At 38.0% G+C, this 22,443-nt stretch overlaps 1 protein-coding gene across 11 annotated transcripts in view; it reads right to left on the bottom strand.

Moving 5' to 3' along the window:
• trol (terribly reduced optic lobes) overlaps positions 1-22,443 on the bottom strand; it is a 1,731,230-nt gene that overhangs the window by 180,160 nt on the left and 1,528,627 nt on the right. For 10 of the 11 annotated variants that reach the window (XM_090387691.1, XM_090387699.1, XM_090387692.1 and 7 more), the window contains one exon: positions 6,155-6,415. In XM_090387691.1, coding sequence (XP_090243817.1) covers positions 6,155-6,415 — 261 coding nt within the window. The remainder of the gene's footprint in view (positions 1-6,154; positions 6,416-22,443) is intronic. The other variant, XM_090387694.1, reaches the window with a different exon arrangement.

Raw genomic sequence — 22,443 nt, 5'->3', positions numbered from 1 at the left:
CTGAAATTGCAACAACACAAGCGGCCACTTGTGGATATGAAATACTGCTCCATCCAGCCTACTCACCCGATCTTGCACCATTGGACTTCTTGTTTCCTTCCCTCAAATCATTTCTCAGGGGAATGACTTCCCTGATAATGAGACACTCATTTCTGTGTAGAAATGAGTGTCTCATTATCACAGAAACCAGTCATTTCTGCAACAGAGTCATGGTTCAAAGACCAACCTCACCACTTCTACAAAAACGTATCCATAACCTCATCCATTGATGTAGTTATGGGAAAAATGTGTAAATCTGCACGATAGCTATGTAGAGAAGGACTAAAACCTGTGCCAAGGATCAACATGCTAGCACCTCTGCAGCTGGGTCAGGGCAATTCTTTATTGAACCACCCTTGTACAGCTTGCATATTATACATCCTTGCTCTAGATTTACTGCCAAAATGATTAAATGGATAAAATCTTAGTAGCAGAGTCTGAGTACCTTATTCTGGTTAACATTGTCAAAGATGCTTTTTTTTTTTTCCTTTCTACATACAGGAGTATGAATATTCACTTGATTTCTTACTTATGGCAGAATCCTTGTGAAACCATAATTTCATATACTATAGCATTTTTGGAAATCTCCCATATATAGTCAACATAGATTGATCATCCAGATAGAATTCAAATTCTCATTATGAGATCAATTCTAAAGCTCAGGTAAAACATATGCTAACTGAACAGACTCCAGTGCAAGATGGATGAATAAACTGCCATGTAAGCAGCCCTATTTATGGAAATTTGATCATGCAATTCTCTTTTTTGGCTCATATGATGGATCTCACTTGAAACATGCAGCTACGAAGTATAGTGACTTTTGCTACTTATATTAAGGTTCTTTTACTCTGTTCTCTCAATAATGTTGTCTTGTTTTCTACATTAGAAAAATCTTTTTAGCATTAGCATTAGTAGAGGCATTTGATGCAAGAAAGCAAGCTTATGCAGCATCAGCCAAAAAAAAAAAAAAAAAAAAGTAACATAAATAAATAAAAATAACCACTTCCACTTCACCCCTCTGTTCGTTCGAAATACCTGTCCAGCTGAGCCTTAAACTTATTTAGGCTATCAACTTCCACGACAAGGGATGGAAGTCTGTTCCACCCACCAACCACCCGCTGGCTAAAGGCAAATTTCCGCACATCTATCCTACATCTGTCTTTCCTCAATTTGAATTTATGCCCTCTCAGGTGATTTTTCTGAGCTAGAGGAAGAATCCCATCAGCATTGAGCATGCTCAAACCATTCAAGGCTTTGTACACCTCTATCAGATCACCCCGCTGGTGCCTAGTTTCCAGACACTGTAATTTGCAAAACTTAAGCCTTTCTTCGTAAGAGAACCCCTTTGTCCCATTCACCAATCTAGTTGCCCTTCTTTGTACTCGTTCCAGCAGCTCTACATCCTTCCTGAAATGAGGCCTCCAGGCCTGTATACAGTACTCTAGGTGTGGCCTGACCATTGCCTTATACAAGGGAATAATCACCTCCTTATCCCTGCTAGAAAAATTCCTATATATCATTGACAATACACCATGAGCTACTCTTGCAGCCAGTCTGCACTGCTCAGAGAACTTCATATCTGCCTGCACAATTACCCCCAGGTCCTTTTCATTCTCTACCACTGTCAGTGTAGTACCACAGAGTTGATACGTTGCTCTGAGGTTGCTGTTTCCCATATGTAGTACTTTACATTTGTCAATGTTAAACTTCATTTGCCATCTCTCAGCCCATCTGCTCAACCTTTCCAGATCCTGTTGCAGCAGCATAGCATCAGTAGCGTCCTTAACAACCCTGCCAACCTTTGTATCATCTGCAAACTTGGACATTAAGCTTGATATACCATCATCAATATTATTTATAAATACAGAAAATAACAAACCCTGAGGGACTCCACTAATAACATTAGTCCACGATGAGCAGTGTCCATTGATTAACACTCTCTGTCTTCTCCCCCTCAACCACCCCTTTATCCATAGCAGCAACTTGCCTCCAATGCCACACTGCTCCAATTTGTGCAGCAGTCTTCCATGTGCAACAGTATCAAAAGCCTTTCTAAGATCCAAGTATATAATATCAAAGTTATTCCCTGCATCCAGTTCTTTTGTGACTGCATCATAGTATCCAATCAAATTGGTCAGGCAAGACTTCCCCTTAACAAAACCATGCTGTGTCCTAGCTATAACTGAAGTCTTGTCTAGATGATCCTGCAGTGCTTCTTTCACCAGTGCCTCCATTAATTTTCCGGGAACAGAAGTTAAACTCACAGGTCTATAATTACTTGTGTCAGCCTTTGATCCCCCTTTGTGAATTGGGGTCACATTTGCACATCTCCAGTCAATGGGTACCTCCCCTGAGTTCAAGGAAGCTCTCATAATTATGGCTAAGGGTTTGCTTACCTCCTTTGCTGCCTCCTTTAATATAACTGGATAGATCCCATCCACCCCAGGTGCCTTTCTTGTGTTTATCTTCAACAATTTCTCCTCCACTTTGCTCTCAGTTATTACAAGATTCTCTAGCTTACTGCTAGAGTTGAATACACCTCTGGCATTCCCCTCGCTGAATAACTCCTCATGTGTGAATGTCGATGCAAAATATTCATTTAGTTTGTTAGCTACCCGAGCAGGGTCATCAACAGTTGACCCATCGATCTCAAGTGGACCAATCTGATTCATCCCCTTCCTTCTAGAGTTTACATAAGTAAAGAACTCTTTGCTGTTTTTCTTCGCATCCCTTGCCAAGGATCTCTCGTAATCTGCCTTCGCCTGCCTAACCTCCTTTGTAACTTGGTTACAGATCAACTTGTATCTATCATAGGCGTCCGTGTCACGTGTTAATTTGTATGTATCCCATGCATTTTTCTTCTCTGCCATATGCCTCATTAGTTCATCTGACAACCATTTAGGCCTAAACCTTGAACAATATTTCTTAGTTGGTATGTAAAGCCTAGTAGCTTCCACGATAAGTTCTTTGAATGCTTCCCATTTTGAATTTGCTGTTGGCAATATCATCAGTTGATCCCACTGTATAGAATTTAAATACTGTCTCAGTCCATTGTAGTCGCCTTTACGAAAGCAATACCCCTTCCCTTTACCCCTAATGGTAGTTACCTCTTTGAGTAACTCCCACTTCAGCACACTGTGATCACCGCCACCAAGTGGTTCATTTATCTGCAGATTCTTAATGCATGAAGAATCACTACTGATAATCAAATGAAGAGTATTACTCCCTCTAGTTGCCTCCCGAACATGCTGATGTAGAAAACAATCATCCAATAAATCCACAAAAGCCTTGCTACTGTGTGAGTGACCAGCCCCCAAATTCCAGTCAATATCTGGGAAATTAAAATCCCCCATTATAAGACTCTCTGATTTACTGGCCCACTCTATTTCTCCGAACAGTTTCTTATTATACTCATCAGAGTCATTAGGCCTATAGCACACTCCTACTCTCAATTTTGATCTCCCAATGCTTATGTCACACCAAACTGACTCGACACTGCACTGTCCAGCGATGTCGACTGGCTTCACTTCCTTGGATTTTATGTGTTTTTTAACTAATAGCATAACCCCTCCTCCCTTCCTATCCTGTCTATCCTTTCTGTAGACATTGTACTCCCCAAATTCCAGTTCTGCATTTCTTATATCTGTGTGACACCACGTCTCTGAAATCCCCACAATATCTGCCTTTGATGTTTTGAGCAATACCTCAAATTCATCAAATTTATTTACTAAACTCCTAGCATTGGTGTACACACAAGTATACATGCACCTGTTCTTTTTCTTAGCTACCCTAACACAACCCATGTGTTTACTTGTACCCCAATGATTCCCAGCAGTCTCTGAAATATCCTGCATCTTATTTTCCAGGCTGCGGCTCATTCCAATAGAAGCAGTGCAAGAATCACTTTCACCTCTGCCAGTGGCTACTGTTAATCTATTAGTCCTTGTATCCCCCCAATCTAGCAGTTTTCCGACCCACCTAACATTGCCTCGATAGCATCAGCAAACATTCTTGCACCCTTTCTATTTAAGTGTATCCCATCCCTGTAGAAGCAGTCTCTCCTGTTAACAAGTACAGACCAGGCTGAAAAAAATTCTACCCCTTGAGCCCTGCACAATCTTTCCAGGGCCGAATTGATTGACAGGGCTCTCATCATATACTCACTCCTATCGTGTCTGGGCAGAATTGCAGACACTTTCAATTTCAACCCTAATTCACGGCTTTTTTTCATCAGTGACCTGTACTTGTCAAGTAATTCCACCGGTCTCCTACTCTTAAAGGTGATGTACAACTATATCACCTTTTGTGCCCTTAAAAGATGATATCCGCTCTACAACGTCATCAACTTTTGCCCCTGGCAGACATACCCTGGTCCTATTCCACCTATCCTTTTTACAAAGCATGTTTCCCGTTTCCCTGACAATAGAGTCACCAACAACTACTAGTTCCTTTGGGACCAGCGCATTCTGCCTTGGGGGTTGCCGCTGTGTTCCGCGATGACCAAGTGCAAGCTCTGGCATTGGTGTGGGCAGCTGAGAGCTTGATGGGCCCCTCACTTGTAATCCTTCGAGGGCATCCACCCTATCCTTCAAGCTCTCATATAGGCCCATAACAACGCTGAGTTGTCGCCTTATCTCCTTACACTCCTTGCATCGCACACACACAAAGACATCCCCCATGGCAGTATCATGTCCCATACTTGACTGCTCCGCAAACATCAAGCAAATAGTGCATCTTACAAGGCTGTGATTCAGAGGACAACTGCCCCCCTCAGTTCTCCCCTGGGCCACAGCATTCCCATTAGCTTGAGCCCTTTGCTTTGCTGCTCTGGTTTGAGTCATGATTTAGATTTACTTTCAATAAAATTTCAATTTCTGTACAAAATTAAATCCTAAACTTGTATCCAAACACAGTTATAACGCTATATTTATGTTTCAGTAACGAGTGTTATCTACGGAATATTTATGTTTCAGTAACGAGTGTTATCTACGAAATATTTACGTTTCAGTAACGAGTGTTATCTACGAAATATTTACGTTTCAGTAACGAGTGTTATCTGCGAAATCCCTTTATATAACTTTCGTATCAAGTTATGTATTAATTATTTGTTTTTACTAATTATTTATGTTACGTAACCTAAGTGGTTATATGTATAATTATGTTAAATAAAATTAATTATATTACGTTTGTAATCTAAGTCGTTATATGTATTTATTTAAACGTACAATTTAACTGCTAACGAAGTTCAACTAACGCTATCTAGTACAGTATATCGTATCACAAAGGCGGGAAAATTACGAACGGTTAGCGGAGTTGAAACACGTGGAAACCTTTACCGATACTTTTATGCAATTACAAGGCCGAGTAAAGAATAAATACACCAAATTAATCAGAAAATCACAAAATAATGTTATACTACTAAATTTAAATCAAAAGTTTTAGAAAAACAATAATTTCAAATCAATAAATAAGAAAAATCCACTTAGCGGCTTTGAAAACGACCGTCTCTAGTAGCCTAATCTGTACTTTTCTGTGCTTAAGGATATTATCACAGTTGTCTTTAGATAAGCTGAAGTGTCAAAATCATGTGAACATTCTCCTTTACCCCTTTATGTTGCAGAAATAACCATATCGTGTTTATTTCAATCAACTATATTCTTTCTGCACAACTTCATAAAGCAAACTGTTTGTTGCTTGCACTGACCTGTGATGCAACAAACTCTACCCCCACTTTGAGGTACAGCCCAAATATTTTTGGTAATGTAGTGTATATAATGATATATGAGAATGAAATTACAGGGTGGGTTATGTCAATTATCAACAGGAGATGCAATTTACCCAGAGGTACATTGTCAAGAACAGTTTGAACAATTCATTTAAATGTCATAAAGAGCATCATATAAATGTAATATATTAATAAAGTAACATGGTCATGAAATTGACTTCAAGATTTAATTTACCCAAATTATTTCTTAGTGAACTGATGTGACCTACCCTTTATATTACTTTTAATAGGCCTAAAATTCTTAAAGGAAGGTTTCATTTGTTGCAACAATCAAATATAGGCTTAATGTTCAATAAGAATTTCTACATATACACACATATAGATACATACCAGTAACAACAAGGACAGTTGGAATATCAATTGTTGCCAGATTATTCCTAGCAGTGCAAATATATGTACCGGCATCTTCAGCTTTTACATTGGGAATAGTCAATACAGAGTTAACTGTTGCATCTGATGGAAGTATTCCTCCTTGTTTATACCAAGTGTATGCCACTGGTGGATCTAAGTTTGTTTGGCAATCCATTACTACTGTAGAACCAAAAGGTGCAGTCCTAGTTTCAACTGCATCAGGAGAGACAGTTGGAGGAACTGCAGGGTGGAAAAAAAGAGTAATTAAGAAGTTATATTATGTAATCAGAAGTAAACTGAGAATAATGAACATTTAGGAGAATATTTCTTAAAAGGTTTCACAGGAAATGTTTTATTGAGGATGATTTTAATTTTAAGAAATGTTCATTTTTGTTGCCTGTTTGAAATCAGACGTCTGTGAATGCCATTTCAGACAGAAGGAGCCCTAGGTAAGTTGCCAGAAAGTGGTACCTTAGGTGACCCATAATATCACTACCTTTGCCCTGAAGCCCCCCTTGGACAGATGTATGCATTGTGTTTCCCAGGTGACCTCCAAGTTAGCCTTCATGGACAGGCAACCCCTGATTTCAGAGGTTCGTTGTGTGTGATCAATACATGCTATAATCATAAACAATCAGTGGACTATATGCCAAAACAACAAGCATCTATCTCCTATTTAACATAACAGACATCAAGGTTGACAATTTCCTCAGTGAGACAGATCAGTTGCAGTCCTGTAAGACAAGCCTGTAAACTAAAGCTTGAAGAATGGAATTTCTATTCTAATATGTTAGATTCTCTAAATGGATATCAATTTCAAAATTGATATCCATTTCTTTGTACAGAGTGATTATGCACTCATGCAAGTGATAACAAAGTGTATTGTTTTAAAGACTTATAAAAATGCTTTGAAATTAAGAATATCAATTAAAAAGTATAAAATATGTTGAAATTGTTCTCCGCTGGCCTTTAAGCATGCTTTAGCTTCACACACATTTGTTGATTGACACACACACACACACACACACACACACACACACACACACACACACACACACACACACACACACACAGTAGAGTTTCAGTTATCCGGAATAACTAACTGATGTCAAAAAACATCTTCTGGATAGCCAAATCTTCTGGATAATCGAACCAGAAATTTTTCTGGTAAGGTTAAATAAATTTAATTGTAAGGTAAGGTTAAATAAATTTAATTTTACCATACGACTATCAAATATAGTCTTAATTCATCTTATACACCATCAGGTATCTCTCATATTGTGGAGTTATACTTCATAACTGTTTTGCCATCATTACATCACTTGGATACCTACCCATCCACCGAAGAAGGGCCAAAGAGCCCCGAAACGGTGCTGTCTGGGTGGTGGTATCCACTGAGAATAAGTAACAATAGTCTTCTCCTTTAGGTTGTTTGTTTGTTTGTTATTTGGTTTTTAGGAGCATTAGCAACTAAGGCCATATTGCTCCGGGAATATGCGGTGGTCATTCCCTTGACCTCTCTGCATCCTCCGTATTTGGTGGTGACGGGCTCGAACCCCGGTCTAATCAAGAAGCGTGTACTACGCACTGCTGCTCCTTCCCACCTGGCTACGGAGGCGCCCTCCTTTAGGTGAAGCATTACTTATTCGAAGTAGTGCGATGTTGTGAAGGTATTCACAATATGAGATATGACTTAAACGATGCTGCTTTTGCAAATAATTTGCTAATTTAGAATTGGCTGTGTACTAATTATGATGCATTTGCACTAACTTGTACATAGTCTTACCATACGATTAAATGAAATAAGATTAATTAAATAAAAAAAATTAAACCAATCCCGAAAACAAAAACATCCATCCAAGTATTTTTATACAAAACAAGAAAATTAGAAATATTTTTAAATGCTCTGGTTTATTTTGACTTACCGATAACAAGCACAGACAATCTGTCGTCCCAGTGACATTTGAACACACAGCAATTGTAACTTGCTCTTTTCTCATCTTAAAACTTGGTGCAGGCATTTCTCTTTTAGTGGCTAAGGTTTTTCTTGACAAATGCTTTCTATAATAAGCCCGTCTTATCAACATTATAAACTTTTTCTTTCTCATAATTTGTTATAACTGAAGCAAACTTACTTTTCAAAGGACACCACTGCCGATTCATCTGCAGAAGGTTTCTTGCCTTGAATAATCTAGTTCACATATACTGTGTCTCAGTTTAAAGTTTTTCAGCCAACCCATGCTTGCCTTAAAATCTTCATTACCTATTAATTTTCGATTAAAATCCAATGCTTTTTCACACAACACTGGTTCACCTAAACTTTGCTCTGAAGAAAACAAAAAAAATAAAGCGAGTATATTCTCTAAAGCAGCATTTTCAGGTTTCGACATTTTTTTTCCCTTCTAGATCCTCCTTCACTATCCATAATTGACACAAATTCTGTTATAGCATTGGAATTTTTCTTGATATTGTAAATTATTGAAGTCCCCACATTAAACTGTTTGGAGAGATTTCTCAAATTTTCACCATTTCTAATTCTATTAATAATTTCCGTTTTTTGCTGCAATGTTAAAACTACACATTTTCTTTTCTTTCACATTTTATTGTAAAAAAATGAGAAAAATAATAAATCACAATTTCTGGCCAATGTTATTCTTACTGAATCTGGAGTTAAATAAATCTGAAATTCACTCATGGTTTCTGAGAAAACCCAGTAGTCTCTGTGATATTTTAATAAAGCACATTTCTGAAGGTCACATAGAATTCTAGAGGTCACAACCATAAAACAATAAAATCAATCTGCAGTTTTCGGTTTATTGGGCTTTTTGTTTGTTGATCTTTCGCTTATTATAATCAAAATTCAATTTGCAAATGTGATCACTATAAGTGGAGCTTACTGTACTACCATTAATTAAAAAAAGAAGAAAAATCAGCCTTTCAAATTATTCCAGATAACTGACGTTCCATTGTATATATATATATATATATATATATATATATATTTTTTTTTTTTTTTTTTTTTTTAAGTTTTTTTGTGATATACTATGCTAAGTTGCTGCATTATCTTAAGGTTGTGTACAAATATTGGATCTTTTAAGAAAACCTCACAAAAGAAATCTGGTAGGGTAAGATCCAGCAACTGTAGCAGATACAGTAGATGCTCTGCTAATCATTTGTTCACTAAAAAATCTTTTAGGTATATCGTACTCTCCATTGTCGTATTAGAAACCATAGTTATTCTGGAACCAGACTATCTCTCAGTAAGCATTTCCAAAAAATTCATTAATCCTCGTTATATGTGGATATCGCTGTTAATTGAATTAATGTGTAAAACAAGCACTGACCTGATGTTCCTGCTCAAATCCCCCTCCCCCACTGGTGAGGTACGGAAGCTTTCCTAAAGGGGTGAGGGGGATTCTTCAGTGTCCAGCATTCCTGGTTCTGGTTGCTTTTGCAGCCAGAAAGATGGAGCTAAGCCTCATTGCTCTAGAAACATTACCAAGAAAGTATTAATTCAACATAAAAATTGTGTCAAAAAATGGTGTCATTTGGACATAATGGATGCAGAATTTGAATTCTGGGAGTACATGTATAGAAAGGTGCAAATTTCCTTGCACCATATGGATGATAATAATAATAATAATAATATTTAATCTAAGGTAGTGTTAGAATTTGAATTCTGGGAGTACATGTACAGAAAGGTGCAAGTTTCCTTGCACCATATGGATGATAATAATAATATCTCCCCAGGGGCTCACATCTGGTGAGTATGGGCTTGGCACACCCGGGGTCCTGAGCTGGATATCATCATTCTTCTCTTTCTTGGTGATTTCCTTCTCTCTCTCTCTCTCTCTCTCTCTCTCTCTCTCTCTCTCTCTCTCTCTCTCTCTCTCTCTCTCTCTCTCTCTCTCTCTCTCTCTCTCTCTGTCCTACGGTAAATTAATTTTTTTTGGCTGGTGCAGTATAAGCCTCAGGCTTCCTTGCACCATATGGCTATTAATAATAATAAATAATAATAATAATAATATTTAATCTAAGGTAGTGCATCCAGTCAACATGGTTGACCAGTGCAATGTTGAATCAGTTTGGCATGACAAGCACTGGGAAAGCAAAAATGATAGGAGTGTGTTATAGGCCTAATGACTGTGATGAGTATAATAAATAGCTACACAGAGAAATAATGAGCCAGTAAATCAGAATGTTTTGAAATGGTGAATTTTAACTTTCCAGATAATTATTGGAACTTGTGGGTTGGTCACACACACTAGTAAGACTTTTGGGGATTTAATGAATGCCTGTTTTCTACACCAGCATGTTAGAGAAGCAACAAGAGGAAGCATTGGATTGGATTCCAATATTATTTGTGCATTAGCAGCTAAGGCTGCTACATGGTTACAGATGGTTAAAAGTAAATAAAGAAATAAAGGTGATCTTTGAAAAAGTTACCTCATCATAGGTTCATATAAGGGTAAAAAGCAGTATATGTATTAAAAATTTATATTCAGTGTTTTATATACATTTATATAAATTATATGCTGCAAAATTTAAAAACATCTGACACATCACTGTCAGATAAAATCTGACCAAGGGTATAAGGCTCAGTCAGATGGTTAAAAGTGGTAAAAAGAATATTGCTAAAATCTGTAGAGTCAATGAAACTGTCTGATAGGTAAAATGGCGTTGCAGAACTTGCAGACAGGATTGTCATCAGCCCTCAGCAAAAAGAAATGTATCAAATGACTGCAAGCAAGAACAACTTCCTCTTTATGATTCCTATGCAGACTGTCATGGATTGATTACAGGCTTTATCTGGTGTACTTTATGTTAAGTTTGACTATTTCATAAACCCTGCCAATGGGACTGCTGCCAAATAATTTCTGCTAATTCCAGAGTGGCTAGGAATCAAGCAGAACCAGATATTGAATTGGAGTATGTGTCTTCTACTGAACCTGGGATAAAATGGGATGAGAATTGTATCTTAAATTTAATAAGCCTGTAATGTGCTAAAAGAAACAGAATATATCATAAACCACTGGTATTGGCAAGTTCTGATGTGATCCAAAGCTAAATCTATAGCAAGCAGATCTGCAGTGTTTATGCTGCATTCAGGAAGAATATGCTTAGATATAGTGGTGTCTGGAAAGACAGCATCGGATCCTACATATTATTCCAACTTCGAGCCTCTGTGTAAACTGCCCAGAAATTGGAATATTCAGCTCTGTGTGCTGAATAGAGCTGTAGGCACACAGATGGAATATCAGATTTTACCCAATTCTTAAGGGAAAAGTCGCATGCTGGAATGAGCATTCCAGAGTGGAAGGGGCTGCTATGGGGATTGGGCAACCCTGTCTACCATGATGTTAAGCTCTGAGCAGTACTTGAACACAGAAATTGAAAGGACGATTGGTAGTCTGACATGCATTGTACAAATTTTCTCATCGTGGCTCAAAAACTGATGTCCATAAGATGGTCTAGGATTTGGGTTTAAGGCATACTTCAGAATCAACTGTTTACATTGAAATGATAACAGTAGTTAATTTGTTTCCACATATAGGTTATGGACAGATGCCAAATCTCCAAGTTGTTTCATAAGCTTTCTCCATATCAAAGAATACAGATACCAGATGTTCACTTTTTAGGAAAGCATCCCAGATGGAAGTTTCCAGTCTAATTAAATGGTCCAGAGTGGACTGGTTCCTTTGGAAGCCACACTGCCTGCTGGAGAGGAGGCTTTTGATTCTAAATACCAGACAAAATGAGTATTGACTTTTCTCTCCAGAAACAGTTGCCTTGTACCAGGCATCCAGAAACCACTCTTCAATAAAGATTCTGTTATACAGAAAGAGCAGGTGATCCACAGATTTTGGTGAAGGATGCTTAATCATTTCATAATGGATGCTATCTGGTCCAATGGCACTTGTCTTAGAGAAGGTTAGAGCTGTTTTTAGCTCCTATAGGGTAAAGGCCTATTGTAGAACAAAGGCCCTTTGGATGTGAAGTTAAGTACCTGTTTTGTAACTGGCATCCCCCAAATAGAGGTAGCTCAGAGAAGCTGTTTGGATACTTCTCACATTTTGTTTCAATGAGCATGTCCCCAGAACACAGATGTTTTACAGATTTAAGGGAATCTGCCAACCCTTCCAAAACTTTCTGAATAAAGTATCCCTCTGCTTATTTTTGCTAATCATTTCCAGTGAATTTAATAATTCTCATATACTTTTTAGAATATACTTTTTCGGTCCTTGAGGTTGTCACAGACATTCTCTCAGATATGCCAGACAAGCTGTTCTTGCTACCTGGGAGTCTAAAACGCTGATGGAACTGATATTCGGGTGACACTCAAGTCAAAGTGGACCCAATTTCGGCGAAGTCCGGACGGTCTACGACAGCCAAATCCTCTGCTTGCACCTTCACGATGGTGGGACTGTTAGTAATCCTGGGTATAACCTTCATGCTCAAGTACATGGTGGGTGACCACCCAGGTGTGAACCAACGTAAGCAGGGGTCGAGGTGTGGCGCCCACACCACATGGAGGAATGCCGCCCCTCTATGTTACCAGGCAGTACTAGGTGGTAGATGACTCTCATCAACCGGTGAAATACCACCACTTTGCTTATTGGAGGCTTGAAGTGGTGGAACCCATGTTTAGTCTCTAGAGCTAAGTTCCGGCCAACCCTTCCCTATCTCTTCCATCATGCAGTATGATTGATGATTTTTGAGGTTATGATGAATGTCGTGGCGAGATCCAATATTCCTTACATTTCGAGGGTACAGCTCTAAAACGGTGTTCGCAGGCCGGCCGCTAGTTAGTACACCGGACTGAACCTATTGGTAACTCTCTAGGAAGCTTCCGGATCAGCTAGTGTATAATCTTGCTACCTCTACTCTGCCAGATAGTGACTGGAGGGAGTCCGAGTAGTGTGTATGCGGGGAGCATTGTCGAGCCACGTTATGTCAAGGATCTGGGTATATTCTTACCACATGTACGCCATATCCAAAAATTTCATTACTTCATACAGCATGTCCCACCCACTTTTTCTTACTATTGAATACACCATGAATTGTCAAAATAATAGAGCAAGCTTATCTGCGAAAAGATCTAAACTTCCCAAGGACTTCCTAATTCATTTCACAAATATACGTGGTCTCAATTCTAATCTCAACGATGTCCATTTCCACTTGCAGTCTTCCAAACCCCATGTACTTTTTCTGACTGAATCTCAGTTATCAGTTGATTCAACTACTGCTCATCTCAGATGTCCAAATTATTTGCTGTATGATTCCTTTCGCCTCAAAGGAGGTACTTGTGCATATGTCCGTTCTGATATTCCCTGTCAGAGACTTGGCAATTTGGAATCTCCTCTCTTTGATCTTCTCTGGCTTAAAATCTCTCTACCTCATTGTGTAAAATTCATCTGTTGTCTCTACCCTTCTCCCAACTCCACTAATCACTTGGAGCTCTTTGACTTCCTCTCTTTGCAACTTGACTTTCTCCAGTCCAACTTTCCTAACAGTGAGGTAATTTTCCTTGGTGATTTTAACGTTCACAACACCAGCTGGCTTCCGTTTTCTAGACACACTGACACAGCAGGTCGAGATGCTGAGGCTTTTGCAATTACTAATGACCTAGCACAGATTGTTCATTTACCTACAAGAATACCGGACAATCCTAATCATACAGCCAATACGCTTGATCTTTTTCTCACAAACAACCCTTCTAAGTACAAGGTTGAAGTGAGAGGTCCTTTAGGCACTTCAGATCACAACTTGGTGATTGCCTCTTCTCCAATGGAACCTTTATCTCACACTCCACTTTAAAATCTCGTCCTTTATCTAAACCTTGGTTTTCCAATAAATGTGCTAAGGCTGTCCAAGAGAAGAACGTTGCATATCGTAATTGGCTTGTTTCTAATTCTTCAGTTTCATTTTCTGCCTACACCAAAGCTCGCAACAATTGTAAAGCAGTTATTAAACAGTCCAAACTAGAGTTTGAACAGGCTAAGAGTAGAAAACTTGCTTCTTGCCCTAATGGTAGCCGAGCATTCTGGTCTCTTGCCAAAGCTATTGGCCGCAACTTTTGCCCATCTCTGCTCCCATCTCTGTCCAAACCAGATGGTTCTGTTGTCACTTCAGCCAAGGATAAAGCTGACCTGCTAGCATCCCATTTTTCTTTGAGCTCATGTATTAATGATCTTGGTAAAACACCTCCCACCATTCCTAACACACTCCATTCAATGCCTCCTGTGGTCTTCCGTCAAAAGGATATCAGAAGGATTTTGATGAATCTTGATGCTAAGAAAGCTCCAGGTCCTGATGGTATTTCTCCACTTGTTCTCAAAACCTGTGCTCCTGAACTTGCTCCTATTCTTTGCCGCCTTTTTTCACTTTCTTATTCCAAAGGTGTTTTTCCTTCTGCTTGGAAATTTGCTCATATCCAGCCAGTTCCTAAAAAGGGTGACAAATCCCTCCCATCCAATTATCATCCCATTGCAATTACTTCTACTCTTTCTAAAGTAATGGAGAAATCAATTAACCGCCAACTCTTAAACTACTTAGAAACCTTCCGTCTGATCAACGATCGCCAGTATGGATTCTGTCAGTGTCGATCCACTGGTGATATTCTGGCTTATGTTACCCATTTATGGACTAATTCAATGGAAAGGTTCGGTGAAACACAAGTAGTTGCTCTTGACATCTCAAAGGCTTTTGATCGTGTTTGGCATAAAGGTCTTCTAAACAAGCTTCCATCTTATGGTTTGCCAACTGTTTTTAGTAATTGGTTATCCAGTTTTCTCTCTGATCGCTCACTGAGGGTGATGGTAGATGGCTCTCTGTCTTCTAACTTCTCCACTAATGCCGGTGTCCCCCAAGGTTCAGTTCTTTCCCCCACTCTTTTCCTCTTGTATATCAATGACCTTCTTCCATTGACTGGAAATCCTATCCATAGTTTTGCCGATGATAGTACATTGCATTCAACTTTCCATTTTGAGAAACCTTGTCCAGCTCAATCAGCTTCAAGTTCTCGAAAATCTGCTACCAATTCCTTAAATGCCGATCTTCAGGTAATTCTCCAGTGGGGCAAAGACAACTTAGTTGATTTCAACCCTTCTAAAACTCAATCTTGTCTTATATCTCGCAAAAAGGATTCTTCTGCTCCTATGCTTATCTTTAGTGACATTCCGATTTCTAGGCAAAATGATATATCTCTTTTGGGGATTACCCTGACTTCTAATCTCTCTTGGCACAAGCACATTACAAATATTGCTTCCTCTGCATCTAAAAAACTTGGTTTTCTCTTTCGCTCTAGGCGTTACTTTTCTCCCAAACAGCTGCTCACTCTGTATAAATCGCAAATCCGCCCTGCCATGGAATATTGTTCCCACATCTGGGGTGGTGCCCCCAAAACCTCTCTCAGGCTTCTTGATTCCATTCAGAAGAGGGCAGTTAGGTTAATTAATGATTCATCTCTAACAGAGTCTCTCCACTTGCTGTCTCATAGACGCACTGTTTCTGCTGCATGCCTCTTCTACAGATACTTCCATGGGCACTGTTCTTCTGAATTGGCTTCTATAATTCCCGCTCTCTCTTTCAAAACAGTCCGAACACGTGCCGCCACCAGCCAACATCCATTTACTGTCCAACTTCAAACCCACAGAACCAACTTTTCATCTTCCTCATTTATTCATTCAACTGCCGTTTTCTGGAACAACCTTCCTTCATACATATTTCCTGAAAATTACAATCTACAGAAGTTCAAGTCCAATATCAACAAATATCTTCTTTCGTCTTCTCAACCTCCAACCCAAGCACGGTACTAAGTACTATAGGTTATAATACCTCTCGTGTTTGGGGTTCTCATAAAAAAAAAAAAAAAAAAAAAAAAAAGAAATTTCTAAAAGATTTGTATTATCATTTCTTAATTCGGTTGTGACATTTTCCACATTTTCTTCTTTTCTCTGATCTGATGTTTTCAATGAAAAATATTAACTTTTCTATATACAACTCCTATAATTCCATTCATAAGTTGCTTTTGTTGTTTTATTATGCTATTCGTGTGACTGATCTGAAACTGAATTCACTCTACTCCACTCTGCCATGACTGACTGAAGTGTGTAAACTAAGACAGGAACTAATGGGTTTGAGTACCCTATTGATTCATCAGAATATGTAAATGATTATTCAACTATATAAGGGTAAACAAATAGAACGTGAAGGCATTCAAATGGTAGTTGGTCAAGCAATTTGCATCTGTAAATCTTATTGAAACAAGATAATTCAAGTGGAACAGTAACTCAAAATGAATATGCAAATGTTAACAGTCATATGATTTTCCATAATATGGGAAAGTAACATAATGATAGGTTCCAAGAAATTATTTATTTCCTGGAATCTACTATGAAGCATATAGATGATAATTCTTTAGTCAGGATACATGATATTTTAGTTTCTCAAGAGAGATCTTTAGCAAATTCATGTTTTTGGTGGAATCAGTCTCCAGATGCCTGGTCTAATAGCAGTGATCTTACCATTGTCACCAAGCTGGCTGTAATTTGCACACAGCTTTCAGAGTAAAATATTAAACATATTCTCTTCTTTAGAAATAATAAATAAATCAGTCAACTACTGAGTGCCGGGCACTCAGGATGAAGGGTCCGTAGTCACGAATGGTGGTTAGCGTGGTATTACGAATGGTCGTTAGTGTAGTATTTCAAATAGAGAGCTTTATGGTAACTGAAAAAAAAAAGTTTCTAGTACCCCAGATTGGCCTAAAACTGAGAAACTAGTGAAAATGTTGTCTATTTGAGTCTTTTCAGTTGTTGTGAATGACAAGGGTGGGAGAAGTAACTCAGACTTCTTCCTGGAGAAGCAACTGGCAGGTGAGGGCTGTGCAAGACTCCACGCAGGCACCTCCCCACCACTGCTGCCTCAATACTGGCTTCTCTGAGTACCTCCTTGCTGGGACAACTCCAGCTTTGAAAATTGTTAAAAATACTTCTCATCGCAAAATTTATAAATGACCTTTATAGAATTATTAACTAACTATTCGGCAACCTTTTTGTCACCAAAAGGAGAGTTACTTAGTACAAAGAAGCACACTATCGAAGTGCAATAAAAAATTGATTTTTTAATTTTAACACAAAAAGTAAATGATAGATTTCAATTAAAATGGTTTTCCCTTGATAAGCATTGAACAGTCAATAGGTTGAGTGGTTCCAGAGGTACAATGCTGTGACAGACGGATGGACAGACATACAACCGAGTGACATTATAAGGGTCCCTCGTTAGACTATGGACCCTAAAAAAGTGCAAATAAGAGAAACTATACATGAAATACTTAAAACAACTATTATGACATTATCAGATGTCTTTACAACAATTGCAAATGTTAAGTCCAGATGAACTAAAATATGCTTATTACAGTATATCATTTATTAATATACTATGAATATTCATTATTTATTAATATACTATGATGTTGTTGTTGTTGTTTTGGTTTTTAGGAGCATTAGCAACTAAGGCCATATTGCTCCAGGGATATGCGGTGGTCATTCCCTGACCTTTCCGCATCCTCGTATTTGGTGGTGACGGGCTCGAACCCCGGTCTAATCAAGAAGCATGTGATACGCACTGCTGCTCCTTCCCACCTGGCTACGGAGGCGGCTAATATACTATGACTGTTTATGCTGTGAAGTATTTAAACTAAAGTATTTACAAGTATTTAAACTAAAACTCACCTCAGTTAATCCAATAATAGGAAAGCATGAAATTATAAATATAATATTTCAAAAAAAATCATTGGTAATTTGTTATTTACTCAATTTACCTGCAGAATTTTCCTGCATGTATTGAGATAAAAATTAAGGAATTATTTTGCACTTAATTTTCTCTAGACATCACAGTTCGTTTTTGTTACAACTGATATTGGCAAGATGCTCTGAGGGTAACAATATTTCAAAAGTGCAGGAAGCTAATACTAGTGAAACAAGCTTAAATAACTTAAAGGGGTGTGTTATGGTAGTAAACTATATAAGAACACAGTATTCACTGTGTGTGTGTGTGTGTGTGTGTGTGTGTGTGTGTGTGTGTGTGTGTGTGTGTATATATATATATACAGTAATGTCAGGAGTTTCATCAATAAAATAAGTGATTCTAAACTGCTGGTGTCTCAGGAATTTGTAAGCAGGAGGGAAAAAGAGGTTTTTTGGCCAAAGCACGCAAAAAAAAAAAAGGAGGAAAATAGGAGTTTTCAGAAAAAAAGTGGATTTTTTCTTTTTTAACATCCACACTGCACAATAAATTAAATTTCACTGGTGAAATACATATTTTACATTAAAATACAGGCATGGGACAGTCTGTGTACCTTTTACACATTTTTCTGCTTGTGGATATGCATGGGGATATTCCAGCAGATATAAAATTGATTGCTTCAAAAAAGATATTGTTGCAGACTTTACCCTTGTTAGAAATACTGACTCCTTCATAACATAATTTAAATGGTTTGAGCAAGCTCAATGCTGATGGGATTCTTCCTCTTACTCAGATTCCACACCTGAGGGGGCATAAATTCAAATCGAAGAAAGACAGTTGTAGAATAGATGGTGTAGAAATTTGCCTTTAGCCAGCGGGTGATTGATTGTTGGAACAAACTTCCATTTCTTGTGGAAGTTGACAACTTAAATAAATTCAAGGCTGAACTAGACAAACTTTTGCCTTTTAGGTGAAATGGGAAAGGTTTTTTTTTTGGCTGATGCTATATAAGCTTGCTTTCTTGCATCATATGCCTCTACTAATGCTAACTTTTCTATCAGGAGTATTTCCAAAGTTTCACCAGAAAGAGAGGATCTGAAATCTGTTTGTTTTTCTAAACTGGCTGAATATTTTGCCATATTGAGCACTGTTCTGAGCAATTGTTAAAAATGGTAAGCATGACTTAGAATAATTGTTATGTTATATTTCAAGCTTTCTTGTCAGTTCCCCCATCAAGGACCACTGAACATCAGTTCTTTCAAACTACCTGGTAGGTTTTCACAATGAAACTGACAGAACTGATGCTGCAAAGCATCTATTGCTTCATCTATTTCTTTATCTTTAATGACACCAAGAAGTACTGGAAACCTGTTCAAAAATTTTCAAATATTTGAAAATGATGCACCGTGAATTGATGAAATTTGTGCTACTTCAGCATTTTTCAATGGGACCTCGTGCACCACGTAGTCATATGCAATCATAATATAATTCCTCACTCAACAAAATTACAGAATCTTCACCTCTTGTTTTTGACTATGTGATCTTGGTAGAAGAAATGACTATGACTAAGTCAAACTCATCCTATCGGTTTAGTCTGCTATGGTAATCAACTTCCAAAATGGAAGTGTAGATTTGAAAACTGCTGGTAAAATAAATTTGCATATAATATTCATCAACATATCTAGAAGTAATTACTTCAGTACATGGATGTGAGATACATCAGATTAAGAGTCATGTTTATATTTTCAAATGTTGGATAATATTTAAAAGAAAAAAAGCAAACTGTTTAATTCAAGCCAGAAGAGAGAGAAATAGACTTTCTTCACGAGTGAAGATAACAGGCCTATAATTATCATCTTTCTTGCCTGTTAGGATTGCTTTTACCAGAAGTTTGCAATTCAGAAGTTCTTTTTCTTGAATTTAACAATGTCTTTTTTAAAAAGATTTGGATCATGAGCTGAATATGAATTAGCACCACTCACTAGTGATTGCTTATTATACTTTTCAATTTGAAAAGTGAAAGAGTACTCATATTGCTTTTCTCACCACTTCTAACCTCATTTTTAAACACTTGTCAAAAGGTTGCCACTGTTCTACCAGTCTAGTTACACATTTAACCACCAACAGCCAACATGTACAAACATGCTTCAAAATATTTTTATTTTATTTTTTATTCAAAATATTTCATGGAAAGTAATATAAAATTAAATAAAAAGCAAAGAAAGAAACCACATCTCCCACAGTTCTTTATAATTAGTTTGTTTTATAGTATATCATGTTAAAAAGATATGTTTTCCTTACTAAATTTTTTTTCATTCTCAAGGACCACTGTTATGTATAGGTATATAATCTGGAGTAAATAGATGTTTCCATGCTGGATGCAGGGGTTGGCTCTTGATTTTGACAGCATAATTAAACAGTAAAATTTGTCTTCATAGAGAGAGAGTGGAGGATCGTGAGCTTCAGCGTACAGGCTTTGCACAGGAGATGTGCAGTAGGCTCCAACAGCAATGTGTAGGCCACTGTGATGAATAGGGTCCAAAAACCTCAAGGTGCTGGATCTAGCAGAGTTGTAAACTGGAGATCCATAGTCTAACCTTGATCTTACGATTCAATGATATAAATGAAGAAGTGTATGATGGTCAGCATATACTGCTGACAAATGAAGGAGTGTATGACAGTATATTGCTGATAATACTCTCAAAATGTTTAATTTCTTGAAACAGGTGATTCTAAGTTATGTGATATTATTATTATTAGCCATATGGTGCAAGGAAGCCTGAGGCTTATGCTGCACCAGTCAAAAAAATTTCCGAGTTACCCTGAGAGAGAGAGAGAGAGAGAGAGAGAGAGAGATTGACAGAAATAGAAAGGAATCAAACAAGAAAGAGAAGAATGATGATATCCAGCTCAGGACCCTGGGTATGCCAAGCCCATACTCACCAGATGTGAGCCCCCCTTGGTCAAGAATGGTAAATTTTTTTATCTAAAGTTCACTCAAGATATCGAATAGTAAGCACAACAGGTATGTCATGGTTGTCTAGCTTTGGAATTGGGTCAGGATGGAAAAAGTGGAAAAAGGGCTGGGGAGCATATGGAGAGGTCAACTGCTGAGCTTGACCCAGAAGGCAGGTGAAAATAAGTGGGTAGTCCAGTATTCAGTTGTGTCAGATTTAATTTATCAAGAAACTTTTCTAATATTTTTCCCTGTTTATCACCCATAAAGGATTATAGGCATTAAAATCCCCCATGATGCAAAAGGGAGGAGGGAGCTGAAATACAAGAGTTTCAAGATCATTGTACGAGATGGCTTGGTTGGGGGAAAGATATAGAAAGACAAGGGTAAGAGCAAAAAGAAAGGATATTTGAGCAGCTACTGCTTCAAGATTTGTTTGTAACATTAATGGTCGGGAAGGTTGGTTTGGTTTGATTGGAATTTTTCTGGCGCATTAGCAGCAGTGGCTATTATCGCCAAGGCAAAGGTAAAAATAGATTCTGGTAACTTTAAAAGAGATTACCTGGTCAGACTAGGTATAAGTTTAAAAGGCAGTATATGTTCTAAAAATATAAATCTTATTTTATATACATGTATATAAATTAGAAAGCTGTAAAAAACTAAAAGCGCATATTATTAAAATGTAAAGTGCATATTATTAAAATCTGGGCACTCGATTAAAATATGCTTCAGGGATAAAACTGTATCACAGGACTCACACGTAGGAGGGTCATCAGCTCTCAGCAAGAAAGAATGTGTCAGATGACTTTTTCCTATGCAGGTCCGTGCAAGAACAACTCCCTCCTTATGATTCCTGTGCAGACTAGACTGCCACAGTTCAATTACAGGCTTTATGTCATGTATTTGTTTGTAGTCTGCCAATCCCACAAATCCTGCTACTGGAAGTGAATATTTTTGTGTATTATTTGCCTGTATTCTGTATAGGGAACTGACAGGCAGCAAATTATTAGAGGGAATTGTTTATTTGGCTGCAGTATCAGCCAAATCATTTCCCAGAAGTGGATATCGTGATCACATTCATGGAGAGACCGGATCTTCTGCTGAACTTCAGACAGGACTGGGTGAGGATTATATCTCATCGATAATAAATCCTGTCAGATGCTCAAAGAATCTGAATATAAAAAGAACCGTTGGTGCTGGCATTTACTAATATGATCCAAAGCTAACTCTATAGCATGCAGCTCCACAGTGAATATGCTGCATTCAGGGAGAATCTGCTCTGATATAGTGGTGTCTGTAAAGACAGCAGCAGATCCTACGTAGAATTCAGACTTCGAGCCGTCTGTGTTGGCACGAAGTCAATGTTCAGCTCAATGTGCTGAATAAAGCTGTAGGTAGACAGACGATGGAGTGTCCAACTTTCCCCAGTTTTTAAGGGAAAAGTTGCATGCTGCAATGTGAGCATGCCAGGGTGGAAAGGGCTGCCTTGGTGTACGGGCAACCTTATCTACCTTGATCTTAAGTTCTCTCTGAGTAGTTCTTGGACACAAATACCAAAGGGATG

This window comes from Mastigoproctus giganteus, chromosome 13 (assembly GCF_048544385.1).
Source record: "Mastigoproctus giganteus isolate SK-2022 chromosome 13, ASM4854438v1, whole genome shotgun sequence".
NCBI lineage: Eukaryota > Metazoa > Arthropoda > Arachnida > Uropygi > Thelyphonidae > Mastigoproctus > Mastigoproctus giganteus.
Note: the sequence above shows the minus strand (reverse complement) of the source record. Positions and strands in the feature narration are given on the sequence as shown.